The 18953-nt window shown below is 41.6% G+C and overlaps 1 protein-coding gene across 3 annotated transcripts in view; it reads left to right on the top strand.

Annotated features, from left to right (window-relative positions):
- Window positions 1-3025: 3025 nt before the first annotated feature.
- The window catches only part of LOC100758150 (AP-1 complex-associated regulatory protein), a 30445-nt gene continuing 14517 nt past the window's right edge, over window positions 3026-18953 (top strand). Inside the window, exons 1-3 of one of the 3 annotated variants that reach the window (XM_027395688.2) lie at window positions 3026-3358; window positions 16373-16421; window positions 17497-17523. In XM_027395688.2, coding sequence (XP_027251489.1) covers window positions 3282-3358; window positions 16373-16421; window positions 17497-17523 — 153 coding nt within the window. In that variant the 5' untranslated portion in view covers window positions 3026-3281. Of the gene's footprint in view, window positions 3359-16372; window positions 16422-17496; window positions 17524-18953 lie in introns of those variants that run through there. The other 2 variants (XM_027395687.2, XM_035450726.1) reach the window with 2 other exon arrangements.

An 18953-nucleotide genomic window follows, 5' to 3' on the forward strand; every position in this document is an offset into this window, starting at 1 on the left:
AAAACATGAATATACCAGCAAACTTACCATCCTTCACATGTTAAGAATTTAATTTGGTGATTATTGGTAAATATTTGCAAAATGATTTTCCATCATGAGTTTCTGTCCGAGGCTCAAGAGAAGGCCAATTCACTACACCCTTGCAAATAACGGGGTAATTTATTTGCAAACATTTCTTGACAAGCAAATGACTTATTATATTAAGCTGCTTAGATTTGCTTAGCAGAATTGGTTTTTTAAAAGGTTTATTCATCTACATTGATTCTGAAGACCATTCATATCTCAACTAAGCCCTGATTTAAACAATGTTAGTATCTACTTTTTTTTCATGGAGGTTTTTAAGAGCACCCATGAGAACTGCCCTGTCAAATCAAATCTGCAGCTGTAATTAGTTAAGTGGTTTCTTTCTTTCTTGTGGGGGACCGAATATCCCTGTTATGGAATATTCTGGGTTCCAGGACCTGGCCACATAAACAGCGGTGGTGCCAGGGAGCTCCGAGTCACCATTGTATTGTTAATTTAACACCAGGCTGTAACTGTTTACCTGGCCTGAGGGTAATATGCCTCTTATTTGCATCTGTATGTGCCTAAGCATCTGAATAGGCCCTCACCTGGGCAGAGGTGCTGGTGGTATGGTAGGAGCCGAGAAGGTGAGGAATGAAGTGGGCAAGAAGGCCAGAGCAGGAGAGAGCAGTGAGGGAAAAGAGGAGAAATGGTTGCCTCGTGGTACTAGCAGGATGGTTAAGGGACACCAGAAAAAATGGCTAATAAAAAAAATAGCTTTAGTTCCAAAACATGGAACTGAGAGCTCTCTAAAGATGACAAGATGCCTGTGTTTGGTCTTTATCGTCGTTGCGTTCCAAGAAGCTTCCAGGTTCACACACCCCCACTCAGGTAGAACCTCATGGCTGTCATGGGTTAAAGCTGAGACAAGCTGGGCCACGACACTTTCTTTTTTTTTTTAAGACAGGATTTCACCATGTAATTCTGGATGGTTTGGAACTCCAATATGTAAACCAGGTTGGCCTACAACTCCTAGGAAGTACCTGGTTCTGCCTCCTAAGTGCTGGGGTTATGTCATGCACCTCCATGCCCCACCCATATCTTAAACTTTTAAAATTAGCAATAATCATGGTGTCATATGAAGTCTATGTGACTGGAGAGATGGGTTAGAGAACCTGAGCTGGGTTCCCAGCACCTACATCTGGTGATTACAACTCCCTGTAACTTCAGGTCATGGAAACCCATTTCCTTTTCTGCTCTCCATGGGAATATCACGCCTGTGGCATTCCCCCCACCCCCATCTTAAAAAGAAATAACAGAGTATTATTTATTATTATCACCAGTGCAACTTATGCTACTTTCCATCAACAGCAGTGTCTTACAAAACTACAGTACAACACAAACAAGGGCTTGCTGCTATCTATAGAGCCAAAATGCAGACTTCCTATCATGGGTCTACTTCTCATTATCTGCCCCTAGGAACCCTTTGCTGTGTTTGTCATTTTTAATCAGTCTTCTTTTTTTTTTAGAATTTCCTGAAGGTGTAATTATGCAATATGTAAGCTTTGCAAATTAGTTTTTAATTTAGCATAATTTTCTGCAGACTCATGCTCTCAAGGTATGGTCATCAACGTTATAGGTAGTATCCATAGGATGCATGTACCAGCTTTCTTAAACATTTATAGTTCAATTTCAAAGACTACTTTATTAGTATTGACTTCAGATACTGTAACAGAGAAGGAAAATGCAGTAACAATTTAGGTTTCAAACCATTAAGTCATTTCACTGGCATCCGCTGGGTTGTGAGCCTGTTACTTGGATACCAGAGTCAAGTGCACGAGTTGTACACGAGTTAAGTGTAATTGAAATCCTGGTTGGTCTTGATGAAAAGAACCAACAAAATGACCAATTCAAAAAATGTTTTTATCATTAGTACTATTTTTAATGTAACTATTTCATTCACATGAAAGCAGGTTAAGATGGTAAGACCTGGTTGTCAATAAAGCATATTACCCACAGAACTAGGCATTTATGAAACTATGCCTTATATCCAATTGGGGCAAGGGCAGGGTTTCGTTACATAGTCGTCCTACCTGGCCAGAACTGGCCATCTGCTTTTAAGTCTACTTGGCGGCTTCGGAAACCAGGTTTTAAAACGGCATTTGAGGACATGGATCGTTCCCTTAACCTCGCTCCAATTCGGGGCAGTATGTCAACCGCTAGTGCTCCTGAAAAACTCGAACAAGCCCTTTTGCTGATTTCCCTAGGATTTCAACTTCCCCACCTAAGATTACTTTAACTTTTTTTTTTTTTTTAAAGGTAGGGTCTCACTCAGCCCAGGATGACCTCCAATTTAATGTGTATCTGAGGATGACCCTGAATTTAGGATTCTGCTTGCACGTCCTAGGGGAATGCAGATTTCCCACCACACTTCAACCAACTGAGCTACATCCCAGCCTGGAACTTTTCATTTTTGATAAAAAGAAAACTTGGCTGGTGGTGGTGCACCATTAGTGCCTCTCCGCTACGCTGGCAGTATAAAGGCTGCCACGCAAACGAGAATATCTGAAGAATAAACACCTCTTTGTGTGGTCTAATGGCAATGAGTCCCCAGCCTCTACCACCTCCAGCAGTGGTGCAGTACTGGGAACGCACTCGCTGGGTGACTTCGACCCGCGGCTGCAGGCGGGAGGCTCGCACGCTTGAGGCACAAAGTTCGAAGGCTGAGCTTGCGCTCGAGGCCACCCCCACCCCCCACCGCTGCATCCGCGGGATCCTCCCTGCTCGATAGCGACGAAGAAGCCTGAAGCGCCACGGGGAGAGGGCAATTCACCGTCTAGGATCAGGGTTCAACACCACAGCGCAGACACACCAGCACAGCGCCTCCTGCCACCAGGCTGAGCCGGCCAAGCCGGAAGCTGGAGGAAATGACGCACGCGCCGGCCGCCGGAAGCGGGGCCGCGGGGAGCGTGTCCAATGGGAGCGCAGGAGCGGCGGGGGGCGTGGCGGCACGGGCCTCCCGCGGCTGCCGGGGCGGTGACGGGCGCGGGCGTTTGGGGAGCGGGCCATGCGGGCGGCTGGCGATCCGGGACCCCACGGCCCTGCGCTCGTCCCTCGCGCTGCGGTAGCCCGGAGCCCCAGTGCCTAGCGGCGGCCTTTGTCCCCTGCGCCGCCAACTGCCGCGCTCCGGCCGGCGCGGATGCAGCTGCTCCGCCTGGGCTCGCGCTCGGGGCTGGAGGAGGAGGAGGAGGAGGAGCGGCGGCGCTGGGCGGCATGCGATGGGGAACTGCTGCTGGACGCAGTGCTTCGGGCTGCTCCGCCGCGAAGCGGGTCGGCTGCAGCGAGCCGGCGGAGGGTAAGCGGCAGCGCAGGCCCGGCCGGGGATGGGCGGTGGTGGTGGCCGCCGCCCCGGTGCACGCTCCCTGTCCCCCCAGGACCCGCCTCGGGAGGCAGCGTCTCCTCTGTGCACCCGGCGCTGCCGCCCGGACACACCCTGCTTTGAGTTTGTTTCGCGTCAAAGCTCCTGTCTTGTGTGTTTGATCTTCTTCCTTTGGGCCTTGACAGAGCAGGTGCAAATCTGGCCCCCGCGGTTGGTGCCTCGGGTGAATTTTAAGGAGAAGTCACTTCTGCCCCAGGCTCTGATGAACTGTTAGGTGAAGAGCTGCGGGATCCCAGTGCACTCTGGGCGTTTAAGTGATTCGTGCGGCCGTGTGCGCTTCTTTTCGCAGCAATACTTAGGAGTGTGGAAAGGATAGCGTGCTGTGATTGCCACCCGCGTGCTTGGTAATCGAATCCAAGTGTCACCGAACATCACTTCTCTTGTGTGAAAGTGGGATGTGCTTAAGATTTTTCTATCCACACCATCCAATAGCAAAGTTTTATGATTATTTCATTGTTATACCTTTTATTACCTAGAATATGGGAGGGGGGGAGAAACAGGGCACGTAGCGTTGGTGTCGGTTTTATTGTTACTAAGTATTTCCCAGGAATTTAAACCAAGAACCAAAAATCTAAGCCAGCCACTTTATGTAAAGAACATGTCTGCTTTTTTACTTTCTTAAGCATATTGCCTAGTTTTCAGCCAATAGCATTGTATCATGAAGCTTTTAACGTACATACTGAAACCAAGTGATTTGTAATTCGAATCTTTGGGTCATGGAGACATTATAAAATAAGATTCACTAATTAGGAAGTGTGTCACCTGTGATACAGAGTAGCTAAGACTTTACAGTATGCATCCGCAGACTCGGAGTGAATGGACTTAAAAAAGACTTCCGCTTAGTTTGGTATTTTGATTTTCCTGATTTCTACACTGTTACTGTCACAGGGGTGTGACAGCTACTTAATGTTGTGATCCAAAATCATGTTATTCTAAGTTTTATGTGAATGAATCCTTCCATTAAGCTATGCAAATAGGCTCACAAAAGAACTGGACATAACACCATTTTCATGGGTTATTGCCTTGGAAGGGGTAATGTTCTAACTCGGGGAAGGAGTGTTTTGAATTCTATGGTAGACAAAATGTTTTTATATTTGACTTTGTAGTACATGACCTGATTTTACAAACTACATTTTAATTCTATGCTATTCACTAAAATTGTGGGTTTTACTGGTTGAGCACAGTCTTGGCAGTATAGAGTAGGAGAAACAGAGGAAAATGAGTGAGTCATGTGTACATTGTCTGTACATATGTCATAATACTTGGTCGTGAATCTCTGCTTCGCTTTTGGTAGACACCTTGAGTAAGTCCTATATGCGATGGATGCTGACATCTAAGATCATATGACCAGTACCAATCCTGTTTCTTTTCATCTATGTAAGCATAGGCTTCAAAAGTTCCCTTAAGTGAATCTTCTGGTAAACTTACTGTTTAATATTAGTCTTAATAATTCTTAGCAGCATCCTGGAAACATATAGTTACTTAAACACAGTAAGATTAAACTGCTTTTCAATTTATTTGCTATGTTAGTCATTTTCTTTTAGGCATGCATCTGGACAGTTAATGGTTACTTATAAAGGTAAAAAATTAGGTGATCACAAAAGCTTGCTTTGATTTTATGTCACTGTGCTTATGGCTAGAAAAAAAAAATAGGACATCCTGGGCTTCCTTAGGCTCCTTTACGATGGACTCCACAGGGGTGCTTTGTCATTCGAGGCCTGATTTCTTAGCCTTGCAGATTTCCCAGGAGTCTCTCAAAATGAGATCACTTACTCTACACTAAGCAGTCTCAACACTATAATTACCAACTATACTAGAGTGTGTTCTGGTATTTTATATGTTAGGATAACTGTTGACTGTTCAAAATATCAGTATAAATGCTAAGGCAAGTTGGAGACCTTACTGCCAAGAAACAATATTGATATCCTGAGGGGTTAGCCTACCAGCACATTTTGGAGAACTTTATGTGCTGGCAAGTTCTGTTTCTCTGAACGATATTAGAAAGGTAGTGTGTGTGTGTGTGTGTGTGTGTGTGTGTGTGTGTGTGTGTGTGTGTGTGTGTGTGTGTGTGTGTGTGTGTGTGTGTGTGTGTGTGTGTGTGTGTGTGTGTGTGTGTGTGTGTGTGTGTGTGTGTGTGTGTGTGTGTGTGTGTGTGTATATAGCATGTCCCTGTCTAAGATGACCTTGAACTTCTTCTAATCATTCTGCTTCCAACTCCCAAGTTTGGGGATTAGAAGTGTGTGCTACTTTGCCTGGTTCATGCAGTGCTGGGGCTTAAATCCAGGGTGTCTGTTTTAAGAAAGCACTCCCCACCTGAGCCACATTCCCAGCCCTCTGTGTTCCTTGTTCTTAGATGGGTTCTTCGGAACCTAGTTGTGTTTTGTTTTTAAATTCCTGTCTTTAGATTGCTGTAAAATTGTCCTCACTTGGTCCAGTTAAGTTGTATGACTTATCAAAGGTGTGATCATATTTGGTGTGTTCTATTTAACAGGTATTAGCTCCTTGGGGTCTAACAGCAGGCTTGCTTCCAGGCAGTTGTTTGCAGTGATTGGCTTTTCCTTTCCCAGTGAAAATGACTTTAGTGCCCATCATTATTTAGTTACTTCCTGTGTGCCCGGCAATAATCTAAATCCTGTGTATTATGTCATTTATTCTTTTGCACACTCCTGTCAAGTGCTATCGAAAATTGTGCTCTGTCTATCCAAATGCTTAAGATCAATTTCTGATTTTTAATAAGATTTTGGAATATTTCTATACACAAATTTGGAATATTTCTATACCCTTAGACATGGGACTCAAGTTGTATTTCATATACTCCTTATACACTTGAAAATGATTTTATAGTATTTTTAGTCTGCCTATGGTTTTGCACTGTTTTCTTGTTAGGTACTACATTGTTTTACTACATTACCCAGGCTGGCCTCAAACTGTCCTGCAATTTGACAGTCTTCCTGTCAGTTGAAGTCGGGTGTGGAATTTCCACGTGGTGCCCTCATGATGGCTCACAAAAGGTTTTAGAGCTTGGAGTATTTTGGATTTTGAACTTTTAGATTAATGTTATTCAACTTGTACTTGTGTTATATATAGGCTGAAAACCAAAGCTCAGAGAGTTTAACTTGCCTGAGATAACAGAGCTGGGATTGCAGTCAAAGTCTCTCGGAAGCCAGAGCCCTTATCTTAACTGGTAACAGCTTGTAGCTCTTTATTTTGTAGATAACATTTGGTCACCCTCAATGTCTGTGAATTATCCTGGACACACTTGGTGAAGAACTTAAGAATAGCTAAACAAATTGACCCTGTCTGTGTGATAAGCTTCTTGGAGCTATGGGCTTGATCTTTGTGGCATCACTTCTATCTTCTCCTTCATTGTCCCTTTCCTGGCTAGTCTTACTCATTCTAGCTGTCAGATAATGGGGTTTTCTGGTGTCTTTGCTTCATTTAATTACCTTTACATGTATACTGCTTATCCCAAGGAAACGTCAGCCTTTCCTGATGCTTCAGTCACTGCCTCTTCATGCACCTTTTTGGACTCCTAAAGAGATGCTCTTGCCTAGATTCTGTTTTAGCCTCCCTTTATACACTTGGACTCTGTTTTGTCTTTCTGTCTTAAGTGTTGGCTTTCTTCTCACCCAGATCGTTCCACTTGTTCTCTACTCTCTGCATGTCATAGTAGTTAGTTGGCTTTTCTAAAATTACACTATATCATAGTGTTTCCTTGTTTAATGACTTGTGCTGCTCTGTTTTCTATAGCTAAATTCCTAAGTCTTGTTTTTCTCCTATGCAGCCTGATGAGTTGTGTGTCATTCCTGTTCATCATATATCTGTTTTATCATGGTCCATTTCTGTTTGAGTATCCGTAACTTCACTTTGTTCTCAGCAAAAACACATCAATACAAATAGACCAGAAAAAATTACTTTAATTAAAAGAACATTGAAGACATTCTTGTTTCAAAACAACATTTACAAATCTTCATATTTTAACTTGTTGATAAAATATTATCCTTCATTTGAAAATAATATCGATCCTGTCTTGCCAGCCTTACTTCTCAGTTCTCTGATTTGCCATTCCTTTAGCATCCTGTACACCAGCTGAACTGTGTTATCCTTAATATTAGGGATATAATAATATCCCTAATTCTCTCACCCTTTACCTTTATGTGTGAATTTTTATTATAATGTGTGTTGCTAAGTTATGGCAATCTATGGTGCCAATAGTAAGGGATTTGTTTTATTAGTGTTCATGTTTATGGACTTTGAAAAAAAAAACAGATGAAAGATGCTTCTGAAATTTCACAAGTTACTTTTCTTTTTCTTTCTTTCTTTTTTCCCGAGACAGGGTTTCTCTGTATTGCTTTGGCGCCTGTCCTGGAACTTGCTCTGTAGACCAGGCTGGCAGAGATCCACTTGCCTCTGCCTCCCAAGTGCTGGGATTAAAGGCGTTACTTTTCACAGAAGTGGATTCAAATGGATATGAGAAACCTGGCACGTTCTGTGTCACTGCTTAGAGACTCCCAGGGCTTTGTTCTGATCTTGTTCTTCTTTAATATGTTTTTTAGCAGTGTACTTTTGGGTAATACTGTGAAACACATGGTTTTATCTACTCCATGTCCTATTGAGTTCAGTCTGCTCCTTCTGCATTCTGAGATACTCTTAATTGCTCACTTCCCAGTTGCTGTCAGGTATGACTTTAAATCCATCTTGCAACACTGCGCTCGTCTTTCCTTCTCAGTCCTTTCTTCCTTCATTTTCATTTTGTGTTCCCTACCTTCTTCATAGAAATCCACTCCATAGTCACCTGAGCTGTAAAACTGAGGATCACAATACTTGTTCCTTCCCTCAGCGTCACCTGTGTCTTTACAACCTCTGTGTCTGGGCTGGCTAGTTGTGTTTGTTTTGTTGTTTTGTCAAGATGACACAAACCTAGGCATATCTGAGAAGAAGGAATCTCAATTGAGGAATTTACTACATCAAATTGGCCTGTAGATTCCTCATTTTAGTGCTTACCCAAGCTCTAGGCTAAAGGGTAAATAAAATCTGAAAAACCTTTAATGTGTCTTTCCAGGTTCTACATCACGTATTTCTTGCCTATTTTTTCTTTTCTTGTCTCTATGTTACATTCTTCCTTGAATCTATTTCTTCCCTTTTTACTTGGATAACACCTGCTTACTCATCTTTTCATTGGCAAGTCAAGAACTATGTTCCAGAGTTTTCTCGAAGTGTCACCAGCCCTCTGGAAATAAGAGCTTACAGCACTGTGGAACAGTCTGCTCTGAGTTCCACTTACCTACTTAGCCTTCTGAGTACACGAACTGCAGTCCAAGTCCATGCTGATCTTGGTTTCCTATTGAATACCTGGCTCCTGGTTAAGTTCCTAGTCCATAGTAGATGGAAAGATTTGTTGACGCTGTGAATATAGTCAACTGTATTCTTAAATGTTTCTTAAATATGTCAACTATTTTCACATTCCTGGGCCTGATACTTCTGAAGCACCTCATTCCTCCTTTTCAGGGTGATTAAAACACAACCTTGTTTGTAATTTACCTTCTCATATACCCCATCTGACTCGTAAGATTAATTTTTTATTGATTTTCATGTTACACATATTAATATGTTGTTTTAACTGTCACTCAGTAACTTAGAGAAGGAAGAAAAAGAAATGAAGTCACATTTATCACTTTCCAAAAGCAGGTGATGGGTGATTTCAAGTGCTGCACACAGCGTGGAAGCTGGAGGCCTGAGTGCCCTTTTTGTGGCTGGTTTCCTCTAGAGCACGCTCTTCTCAAGAGGCAGTGGCTGTTTTGTTTTAGCCTGTGTTTTCTGCCTTTGCCATACACAGAGGGAAGACCTATGTCCACTGCTCTTGCAAGGCATAAAACTAATTCTCTGAATGTCCCTTCTAAAGTTCATCATTCAGAAGGCACTGTTACTAGTAACTGTTTTTACTTTATGATGTCCAGTCCTGTAAAGGCCTCCACAGATACGTAACCAGTAGAAGAACACCATATATCGACCAATAGCTGCAGCTATAGATATAAAATGACATTTGTTATGAGGGATTGGCTCTAGTGCAGACTGTCACTATCTGCTGTGTGCAAGCTAGTGACCAGAAAAGCCAGTTGAGTCCTGGTACCCGAGCAGAAGACAGCCAGGGCGACAGCTCAGGCAGTGAGGTAGAGAACTGGAACTGTGACCATGGGCATGACATACTCATGTTGATGTCATTCCTTCCTGAGACATCTGTCAATTCTTATCCCTTCACATCCGAATGATTAAACCTCGATGAAATATTCGATGTCAGCTGGAAAACATCATCATCTTTGTAATAGCTTTTGCCAGGCACATGGTTTATAGCCTGCCCAGGCTTTTGTTTGGGGGTTGGGGTGGGGTGTCTTGGGAGGCTTTTAATTTTTAGTAGACTTTGGAACCATTTACCTTGGTTGCTCATCATTTATTTATAATCTTCAACAAAATATGAAAGGTTGTCTTTTAATGTATTTCATCAGGTAGAATATAAAATTCGTTGAGAAAGAACAATACCAATGTGTACTTTTGAGTTTTATAGTTTTTTTTTAACCCACCATGCAGCATAACAGAAAAACATTAAAAACTACATTTTCAGCTTGTTTTCAACAAGGTTTAAATTTATCTTAGCATCTGTCTTGATAACAAAATAGTAAGTTTTCAGGAATCTCCCATTTTTCACTTCCAGGCTATTCTGAATTCTTTTTATTAATGCCCCATGTACCAGCCACACTCTCCTTTGCTTCTCTGCTGCTATTTACGTGCTGCGTCCACATCCACTTTTTTAGGATTACAATGAACGCGCGTGAATCTGTCTCATGTGGAGACCTCTCTTGGGGACACCAGGAGTATCTGTAAGTCATCCATGGAGAGCTCCAGACTAAGGCCTTAAAGCGCACTTCTGCTTTCTTTAATACTGTTTAGAGCACCTGGCGCTAGGTGTGCATTTTGTTGCAGCAGTGGCCAGGTTTTGCCCCTGTTATTTTTTGCCTCCCTTTTCTCCGGAGCATATGCCTGAGGTGATGAAAGTTAAATGTACCAATGATGTGACCTTCAAATATTTTCTTCTCGGCTCAGCTCTGTGTGACCCTGCCACATTTCCTGGGGGACCCTCCTGGCTTCTCATACCACCATTTCTTATCCTTTCACTGCTGGAAGTCTTTTATTTACCTGTTGTTTACTTTTGTGCTGTGCCCATTCTTGCCTTTTGCCTCTTGCACATTGCAACCCCATTAGGATTCTGACACTACATGCCGCCGTCGCTCATTGTCTAATCCTTCCCCTAGATCAGTTTTTATCTGCTAAGTGTTTGTTTGCTTCTCTCACTGACCCACCCTAGCCTTCCCTGGCCTCAAGTTGATGGCATGTATTATTCATGCATCCACTCAGCATCATCCCCACTCAGGCCCCCAGACTCTTGCGCTTCCTGGAACTTGCAGCAAGCTTCTTAATGCCGGCTTACCCAGGCAGACTTAAGGAAAGAAACATATTCAATACAACAAATATTAGTATCTTTGTCTTTGCTCTCAGTGACTTTGAACAATGCTTGTCCAAAACTCTCATTTTAATACCTGTTCACCCACTCATTTCTCTTCCTGTGTCGTATTTTATTATATATTATAATACCACAATTTGTCCATTCTCCTGTTGATGGGAATTTCTGTTATTTCAAGGGTACTTGTGGTTTTTTTCCCCTTGGTTTTTTTTTTTTTTTTTCTGTTACTATCAAGTCACATCCTAATACTATCCCTGTCTACCCCTGTACAAGAGATTCCCAGGAGTGAAATTACAGGTTCATAGCTTATGCCTATCTGCATCAGTACTAAATATAAAGTTTTTCAAGTTTATGCCCGTTAATACTTTTACCAATAAGGGATTTCCATTGCTCCACTTTCTTAGTACTGAGAAGGTACTTTCTTCCAACCCATTCACACGAATTGCCAAGTATTTGTACAAGGACTTCATTATATCCCTTTGTCTCTGTAGCAAACAGAACGTGTATAAATTCCCTTAATTATAGCAATGGGAATAAATATAAGAAACTAGGAATAAATGATAGGAAATGTTAAAAACTCAGCAGTAGCCAGGTTGTTATGTCACGCACCTTTAATCCCAGCACTCAGGAAGCAGAGGCAGGCAGATCTCTTTGTTCAAGGCCAGCCTGATCTACAAAGTGAGTTCCAGGACACTCTGTATTGAAAGAGAAACCCTGTATTGAAAACAAAAACAAAAACAAAAAACAAAAATAGACAGGGAAAGAGAATAGAGCACCTACTGGTGAAACAATCGTCTTCATGACAAGGTGACTGCCTCTTGTCATTTTGGAAGAATGGACGACTGCTTCCCTGAAATAATTATTGAGACAACAACAACAAAAATCTGGTCTTCGATGTATTTTGTGCAATCCAGAGAGCCTTCCTTTCTTGTGCCACCCCTTCTTTTTTTTTTCTGTAGCTCAACATATTCAAGATATGCAGCAGTGTCCTGGCAGGACTAATTCATTGTTCTGTTGAGTTTTGCTACAAGCAGGGCCTGGGGCCTCCTCACATTTACTGGTGCCATCTTTTTACTTGCTTAAAAGCCATACTTCCAAGAATCTCTGAACTTGGGAGTTGTCTAATGGCATTGTTGTATTATTCTAAATGAAATGAATTTGAAGTTGAGAAGCTTGGCCCTTATCTGTCTTACGTGTGTCTTTTCTTCTCTTAACCCTTGTGTTTGAAATCTATATCAAAGAAATGCCAGCTCTTTTTCCAAAGCATTCAGTGTCTTTATTCACACTCTATAAATATGAAGGCAAAGGATAAAGTTTCCATCTTCCTGTTTTCACTTACAAGCATGATAGCAAAAATCCGATTTTCCATTCTGGCTGGCTTTTTTTTTTTTTCTTTTTTTTTTTTTTTTTTGTAAATTCAGGGACTGTTGTACGTCTGACCTACTTATTTGCTAGCAATAGTAGTTCTAAAAAGTAGTATAAGGAGAGTCAATCCGTAGTCCGTAAGGTTAAGATATCTTTATTCAGATAAACACCAGCCAGACGCAAGCCAGAGCATGCCAGGGGCAGCAAGGCAGACAGGCCAGAGAGAAAAACCTATCACGAGTCATCCTGACCTCACCTTGACCACGCCCTGACAGGCACACCTGTAGCCAGCCTCTAACAGGTGTGGCTTACTGTCCCCTACAAAGTAGGTTGCCTGTTTTCCTTTATTTACAGATAGTGTGATTTAAATTACTAGACCAAACTTTTTTTGAATGTTGTCAGCTATTTCCTGCCCCTGTATGATGAGATTCTTTTTTATGAAAAACGCAGCCATATCTTATGTATGAAAGCACTCATGTGAGTGGCATTACATCTGAAATGAACACAGCTAGACTCACAGTTACACAGTAGTCCTAGAACATGTGTGGTGATGCTTTCAGCTGTAGAGTTGATGGATTAAACATGGAGAGGATGAATCGAAGGAGATCTGAACGTTTTTCACATCTAACCCTGCAAATATGCTGAGGAGCTTAGTTACTGAAGTAGATATTTCAGTTACTTTTGTACTGTCTTTAGCATCCAGTTCAACTTGACATTTCATAGCCCTCCAAATTCAGACTGGTTGCATTTCAAGTGCTTGATAGCACTTAGTGCTAGTGGCTGTCATGCCGGACAGTGAAGATGGCTCTGAGGTAACTGAAAGCTCTAGGCACTTTCTGTGTACTTGAAGTCTGTGCTCTTCACTGTCTTGGCTTCCTGTGGACCGTTGTTCTCCAGCTATGCGCTTGTTCCATTTCTGACCTTCCTCGTCTCTGACAGCTCCAACTTGATTTCTGCCCTCTTACACACTGGAACCTCTGTTAGCACATTCTGCCTGTCTGTCTTCACAGTCCTTCTCAGGACTGTCTGTTACCGATGTGGTCCTAGCCACTGTCAGTCTCTGTGCTGATTCAGTGGCTTTCATGTTGGCCTCTTACAGCAGCAAATCATCTCTAAGATCCCCTAGGGGTCTTCTCAATAGAGCTGAAGGCTCTTAGGAAAAAAAAAAAAAAAACCTGTGAAGAACTTGAAAAATGATGGACTTGAGTACTCTAGTGAAACAGAGCAGTGATTACTAATGGGTGCTAATAACCATGGTAGAAGGTTAATATACTTTAACGATGAATGGGTTAGGATCTTGGGTGATTGACAAATGGCTCACCCATCACTCTGGAACAGAACTGTGAGGTAGAAAATAAAGTTAAGATAGCTTTTTGTAGGAAATACTAAATCTATATGTTCCAAGTTTGTTAGACTTTTAGCAATCAGTAATATGAAAGATTTGAATCTTGGTGTCCTTCATATGCTTAAGTGACAGAGTGCTTACTGAAAGGCACTGCAGTGGACTGTCACACTACCTGTGCACTAAGGAGACATCATCGAAGTGGCACTTATGAACATCTGCCTTTCTAACCATGTTCAAAATTTCTGCCATATAGAAAACATGGAAACATTTAACAACAGCTGTAGTTTTTATACGGCTCAAAGTTGGCCAAATATCACTGATCATATTTAATATTGCACATGTCTGTAGATGGTCTGTACAGGTGCCAGCAGTGCTTAAATAAATAAAGATATCCATAATTCATTTTAAAATATATATAGTCTGATACCCACTTGTTTTTAGGGAAAAAAAAAACATAGTAAAGCTTCTCTTAAAAACAAAAAAAAAAACACGATTCCTGGGTTTGCCAAATTGTGTGTTTACTTTACCCAATCGATATGCTCTTATTACTGTAGGAGATAATATATGCTCTTTGGGAATAAGGCTTCAGTCTAATCTTTTTGGAAAGTGAACCCATACAGCTATCAGGAACATATTAGCTACTTTTGGTTTCCAGAGAACTCTGAGCCAGGCAAATGAAGTATCGGGGTATGTGGTTGGGCCAGTCAGGCAAGGATATGCTTGTCACTGTAACCAGTTGTGGATAGAGGGACCACACAGATACACTTTTGACTTCTACTAAACCTAACTTGTGCTAGGCATGTAACCTAATGTAAGCATAGTTCAGCAGTTACTTTGTTTTCACTGTTCTGCTTGGCTTTAGGATGGCCTATACTATGTTAGTATTGCTGAACTTTTTTCCATTAATCACTTATACCACTCAGCAGGCCTAAACAGGAATAGTTTATTCAGACATATTATTCAAGCAAGCAGGTTATGGTTACAGGTGTACAGACAATTTAACACCAGAAGCAGGAATCCTACTGCCAGAACACCAGCACTTCTGGAACATTCAGCTCATATCTAGGTTTGCTTGAGAACTTGAGGGGAGACCCTGGGTAGTTAGAGAATAAAAGATTCAGTGTTTGTACTGTGAGTCTTTAAAGATAGTACAGAACCCTCTTCATTTTACCAGTAACCTGGGAGAAGGGAAGACATAAAACGACTGCATTACATTGGTATTAGTTGTTTTGCCAAAATACAAAACACCCAACATACATAGATTAAAGCAGGAGGAAGGGTGGACCTTGGCTCACAGTTTCAGAAGGTTTGATCCATCATGGCCTGGGAAGCTTGTGCATTTCACATTGTGGCAGCCAGGCTCTGCTGCTCTTCTCTCTCCTTTTTAATCTGTCCAGGATCCTGGCCAGGGGAATGGTGCCTGTGACAGTGCCTTCATTGTCACCTGACACAATCCAGAATCACCTGGGGAGGAAATCCCAATGAATTGTCTATATTAGCTTGGTCTGTGGGTGTGCTTGTGAGAGATGGTGTTTTGTTTTGTTGTTTTGTTTGTGTAGCTTTGGAGTCTGTCCTGGAACTCCCTCTGTAGACTAGACCAGCCCCGAAACCAGAGATCCACCTGCCCCTGCCTCCTGAGTGCTGGGATTAAAAGAGTGCCTCACCACTGCCCTGTGTGAGAGATGTTCTTACTGGTGTTCATTAGATTGTGTCATCAGCATTTCATGGCTGAGCCTTGGGAAGGAGGGGGAGAAAGCACTAGCCTGCAGGAACTCATTACTCTCTGCTGTGACTGGATGTGATGTGACTGGCTGTCCCAGCCACCCTGACTCCTCCACAGAGATGGCCTGTACTCTTAACTGTGAGGTCTTTTCTGTCCAGTAACCCTGACAAACCAGGAACTGTTCGAGAGACTGTGGCTCCCATGCAGGGGCGTCACTTTATTAATGATGGTAACTATAGTGGGAACCACATGTGAGTGAGTCTCAGAGTTGCCTGACACTTGGGAATTTGAATTGACTGAGTCCGAGATGGGCTTGGTATTGCAGTAGAGTGCAGTTCTGTTGTTTTGAGACCAAGGCCTGCCTATGTAGCCTGAGCTGGATTCAGACTCTCAGCAACACTCCTGTCTCAGCCTTGTAAATAATGCAGTTACAGGCTGGGGCTCCCACAACGGGGTCACCACTCTTCTCCACATGCTGGACTGTGTTACCTTCAGAGTTGTGATGTTTTACATATGTTTAAAATGTAAGGGGTGTACTCATTGTATATTTAGTATGATCTTTTGTGTATTTTTAAAGACTTTCTGATTTTTGACATATTATACATATAATGGATTTCGTTGACATTCGTACAATGCATAATGTGATTTGGTTATAGTCACCTCCATTTTTAACAAGATATTTTACTTGATACATTAAAAGAAGGTAAAATTTAAAATGTCACTATATTCTGTTCTATGTGATATCTGTATAAATTATTACAGTCTTAATATACATCAGCGCCAATAAAAAGATTGGTTAACTAAACTTAAAAATCTAAACTATATAGTTCTAGGTAAATTTGATTTATTTTCAGAAATACAAATATACATTCTATATGTGGGAGAATTTATACTTCTTTGTTGTATGAATACTTTTATGCCACAATATTAATAAGCCTATTGTAGACATGATTTTTAACATTTTTATGTTTTTCTTCCCAGATCGAAGTATTTTAGAACATGCCCAAGAGGAGAGCACTTGACCATAGAGGTGAGTCCTTGAGTGTTGGCTGGGATCCAAAATGCCCAGTTTTTTTTCTCTGTCTCTTTTTTTTTTTTTTTTTTTAAGATTTGTTTTATGTGTGAGATTTTTTCCAGCTTAAAAGGGCATGTATGTATGCAGTGCCCACAGAGACTAGAAGAGGGTGACAGATTCCTAGTGAGTTACAGACTTTTTTTTGTTCTTTTTTGAAACAGGATTTCTCTGTGTAGCCCTGGCTGTCCTGGAACTGCCTTTGTAGACCAGACTGACCTATAACTCAGAGATCTGCCTGCCTCTGCTTCCTAAGTGCTGGGATTAAAGGTCTGTGCCACTACTGCCTGCAGAATTTTGTGAACCACCATGTAGGGGCTGGGAACCAAACCTGGGTCTTTAAGATAATAAAGAAGGATTCAGAACCACATTAGTATGGACTACAATATATATATTATATATACCCAATATTTATTCAGTATTGTCGATTGTTATAGGAGGCAGGTCTCATGAGCCCTTGGTTAGCACCCTGAGACACCATCTTGTCAGCACACTTTTGTTTTGGTTTGGTTTTTCAAGACAGAGTTTCTCTGTGGCTTTGGAGGCTGTCCTGGAACTAGTTCTTGTAGACCAAGCTGGTCTCAAACTCACAGAGATCCACCTGCCTCTGCCTCCCGAGTGCTGGGATTAAAGACGTGCACCACCAATACCCGGAAAAAATTCTTTTGTTCTTTTGTTTTTTTGTTTTTGGAGACAGGGTTTCTTCCACTTCCCTTTTTTGTTTTGAGATAGTGTCTTGCTCACTCACACAGCCTGGCCTTAAGCTCATGCTGTCACCAAGGCTGGCCTTGAGCATTGTATCTTCCTGCCTCTGCCTTCAGAGTAGCCTGGCTATAAAATGATGATATATGTGCTTGGGTTGGCCGTTTTGTGGACTGGAATATACCAAATATGCTGATTATAAAAGACGCTCGGCTTCTTAGGTACCTTATAAAGGTGTATCATTTTTAAGGTTAAAGAAAGTGTCAGTTTCTTGTGAGATGTGTACACTTGTCAAATATCCCTCCTAACGGTTACCGTTCTGTCCTTTCAGTTTGAGAATCTCGTAGAGAGTGATGAAGTAAGTATTTAACCTAAATTTAACTTTAAGTAAGTAAATTTTTGTTTTTACTAATTGTTGCATTAGTTATACCATTTTCATCTCGCTTTTTACTTCTCATTCATTCTTCATCTTTCCCTTCTTTGGTTAATTTATGTTAGTAAGAATTCAAAATTTTCTACCATATGGTGAATGTAATGCTGGACACAGGTTTTTTGCCTCTTATAGAACCCAAGAAATTTCAAAAAGAAGCCATTTCTAATGTCTTTCCCTTACATAAGTAAATCACTTTAATCTAGAATCCTTGTTTTCTGTGGATTTTTGAGGGTTGAATATATGTATGTGTGATTATAAAATTCCTCACGTTAGCCATTACCTCCCAGCAACTGCTCTTAATATTGATTTCCTCTGTCTCATTTTATTAAATGCTCAGTCAAATTTAAGATGAACCTAAGAATAGAAATTCGAAAATTATGAAAAAATGCGATTTCGAATCAGTGAGCTGTGCTAAACTGTAGCTGTGTGAATGTGTGTAGATTCCTACCATGTGTGCAAACACACACACAGAATGTAACTTTAAATTATTAAAGTAGTTTAAATTTGTTCAATTCAGCATTTCTCAAAGTAATTTGATAGAAGGAATGTCCGAGCCAGGCAGTGGTGGAGCACACTTTTTTTTTTTCTCCATTCATTTATTTAGCTCATAAATAAAGTCATGCACAATTATGATACATAATACAGTATGTTCACAATGGCATGGCTAAATTAAACCAATTAACATGTTATATCACACATATTCATCATTTTTGTTTTGAGAACACTTAAAGTATACTATCTCACAACTTTTAAAATATAGCATATTGTTATCAACCATATTTATCTTGCTCTCAGTAGACCTCAAGACATCACAGATTCCATGCCTCTTGTCCAGCTGCAGTTTTATAACCTTAAACCAATCGTTTCCCCATTGTTAAAAGACCCATACTGAAGCCTAATAGGGTGGAGCACACCATTAATCACAGCTCTTAGGAGGCAGAAGCAGGTGGATCTATGGGTTCAAGGCCAGCCTGGTCTATAGAGTGAGTTCCAGGTCAGCTAACACTACACAGAGAAACCCTGTCTTGGAAAACAAACAAACAAAACAAAGAAAGACCTTCCAAAAAGCAAGGCATGGACATCATCTAGTAGATACAGTGTAGGGACCTGCGTCCTTTGTGTTCTCGTAGAGAAGCAGCACCCGCCTTCTGTGGAGCCTCTTCCTCCACGCCCAGCAGGCTCCTCCTTCACAAACAGGACTTCTTTGAGCTCTGTGGTCCACCTCAGCATGCTTCTGCTTCTCAGAAGCGTGGGCAGCAGTTGGCCAGGGGCTTTTTGCTAGGTCTTACTCTGCTGACCAGCCCCCCACCCACCCCTGCCATGGTCATGTCTACCTACCATCCTGCTTTGTGATG

The sequence above is a fragment of the Cricetulus griseus genome (genome assembly GCF_003668045.3).
Source record: "Cricetulus griseus strain 17A/GY chromosome 1 unlocalized genomic scaffold, alternate assembly CriGri-PICRH-1.0 chr1_0, whole genome shotgun sequence".
In the NCBI taxonomy this organism is placed as follows: Eukaryota; Metazoa; Chordata; class Mammalia; order Rodentia; family Cricetidae; genus Cricetulus; species Cricetulus griseus.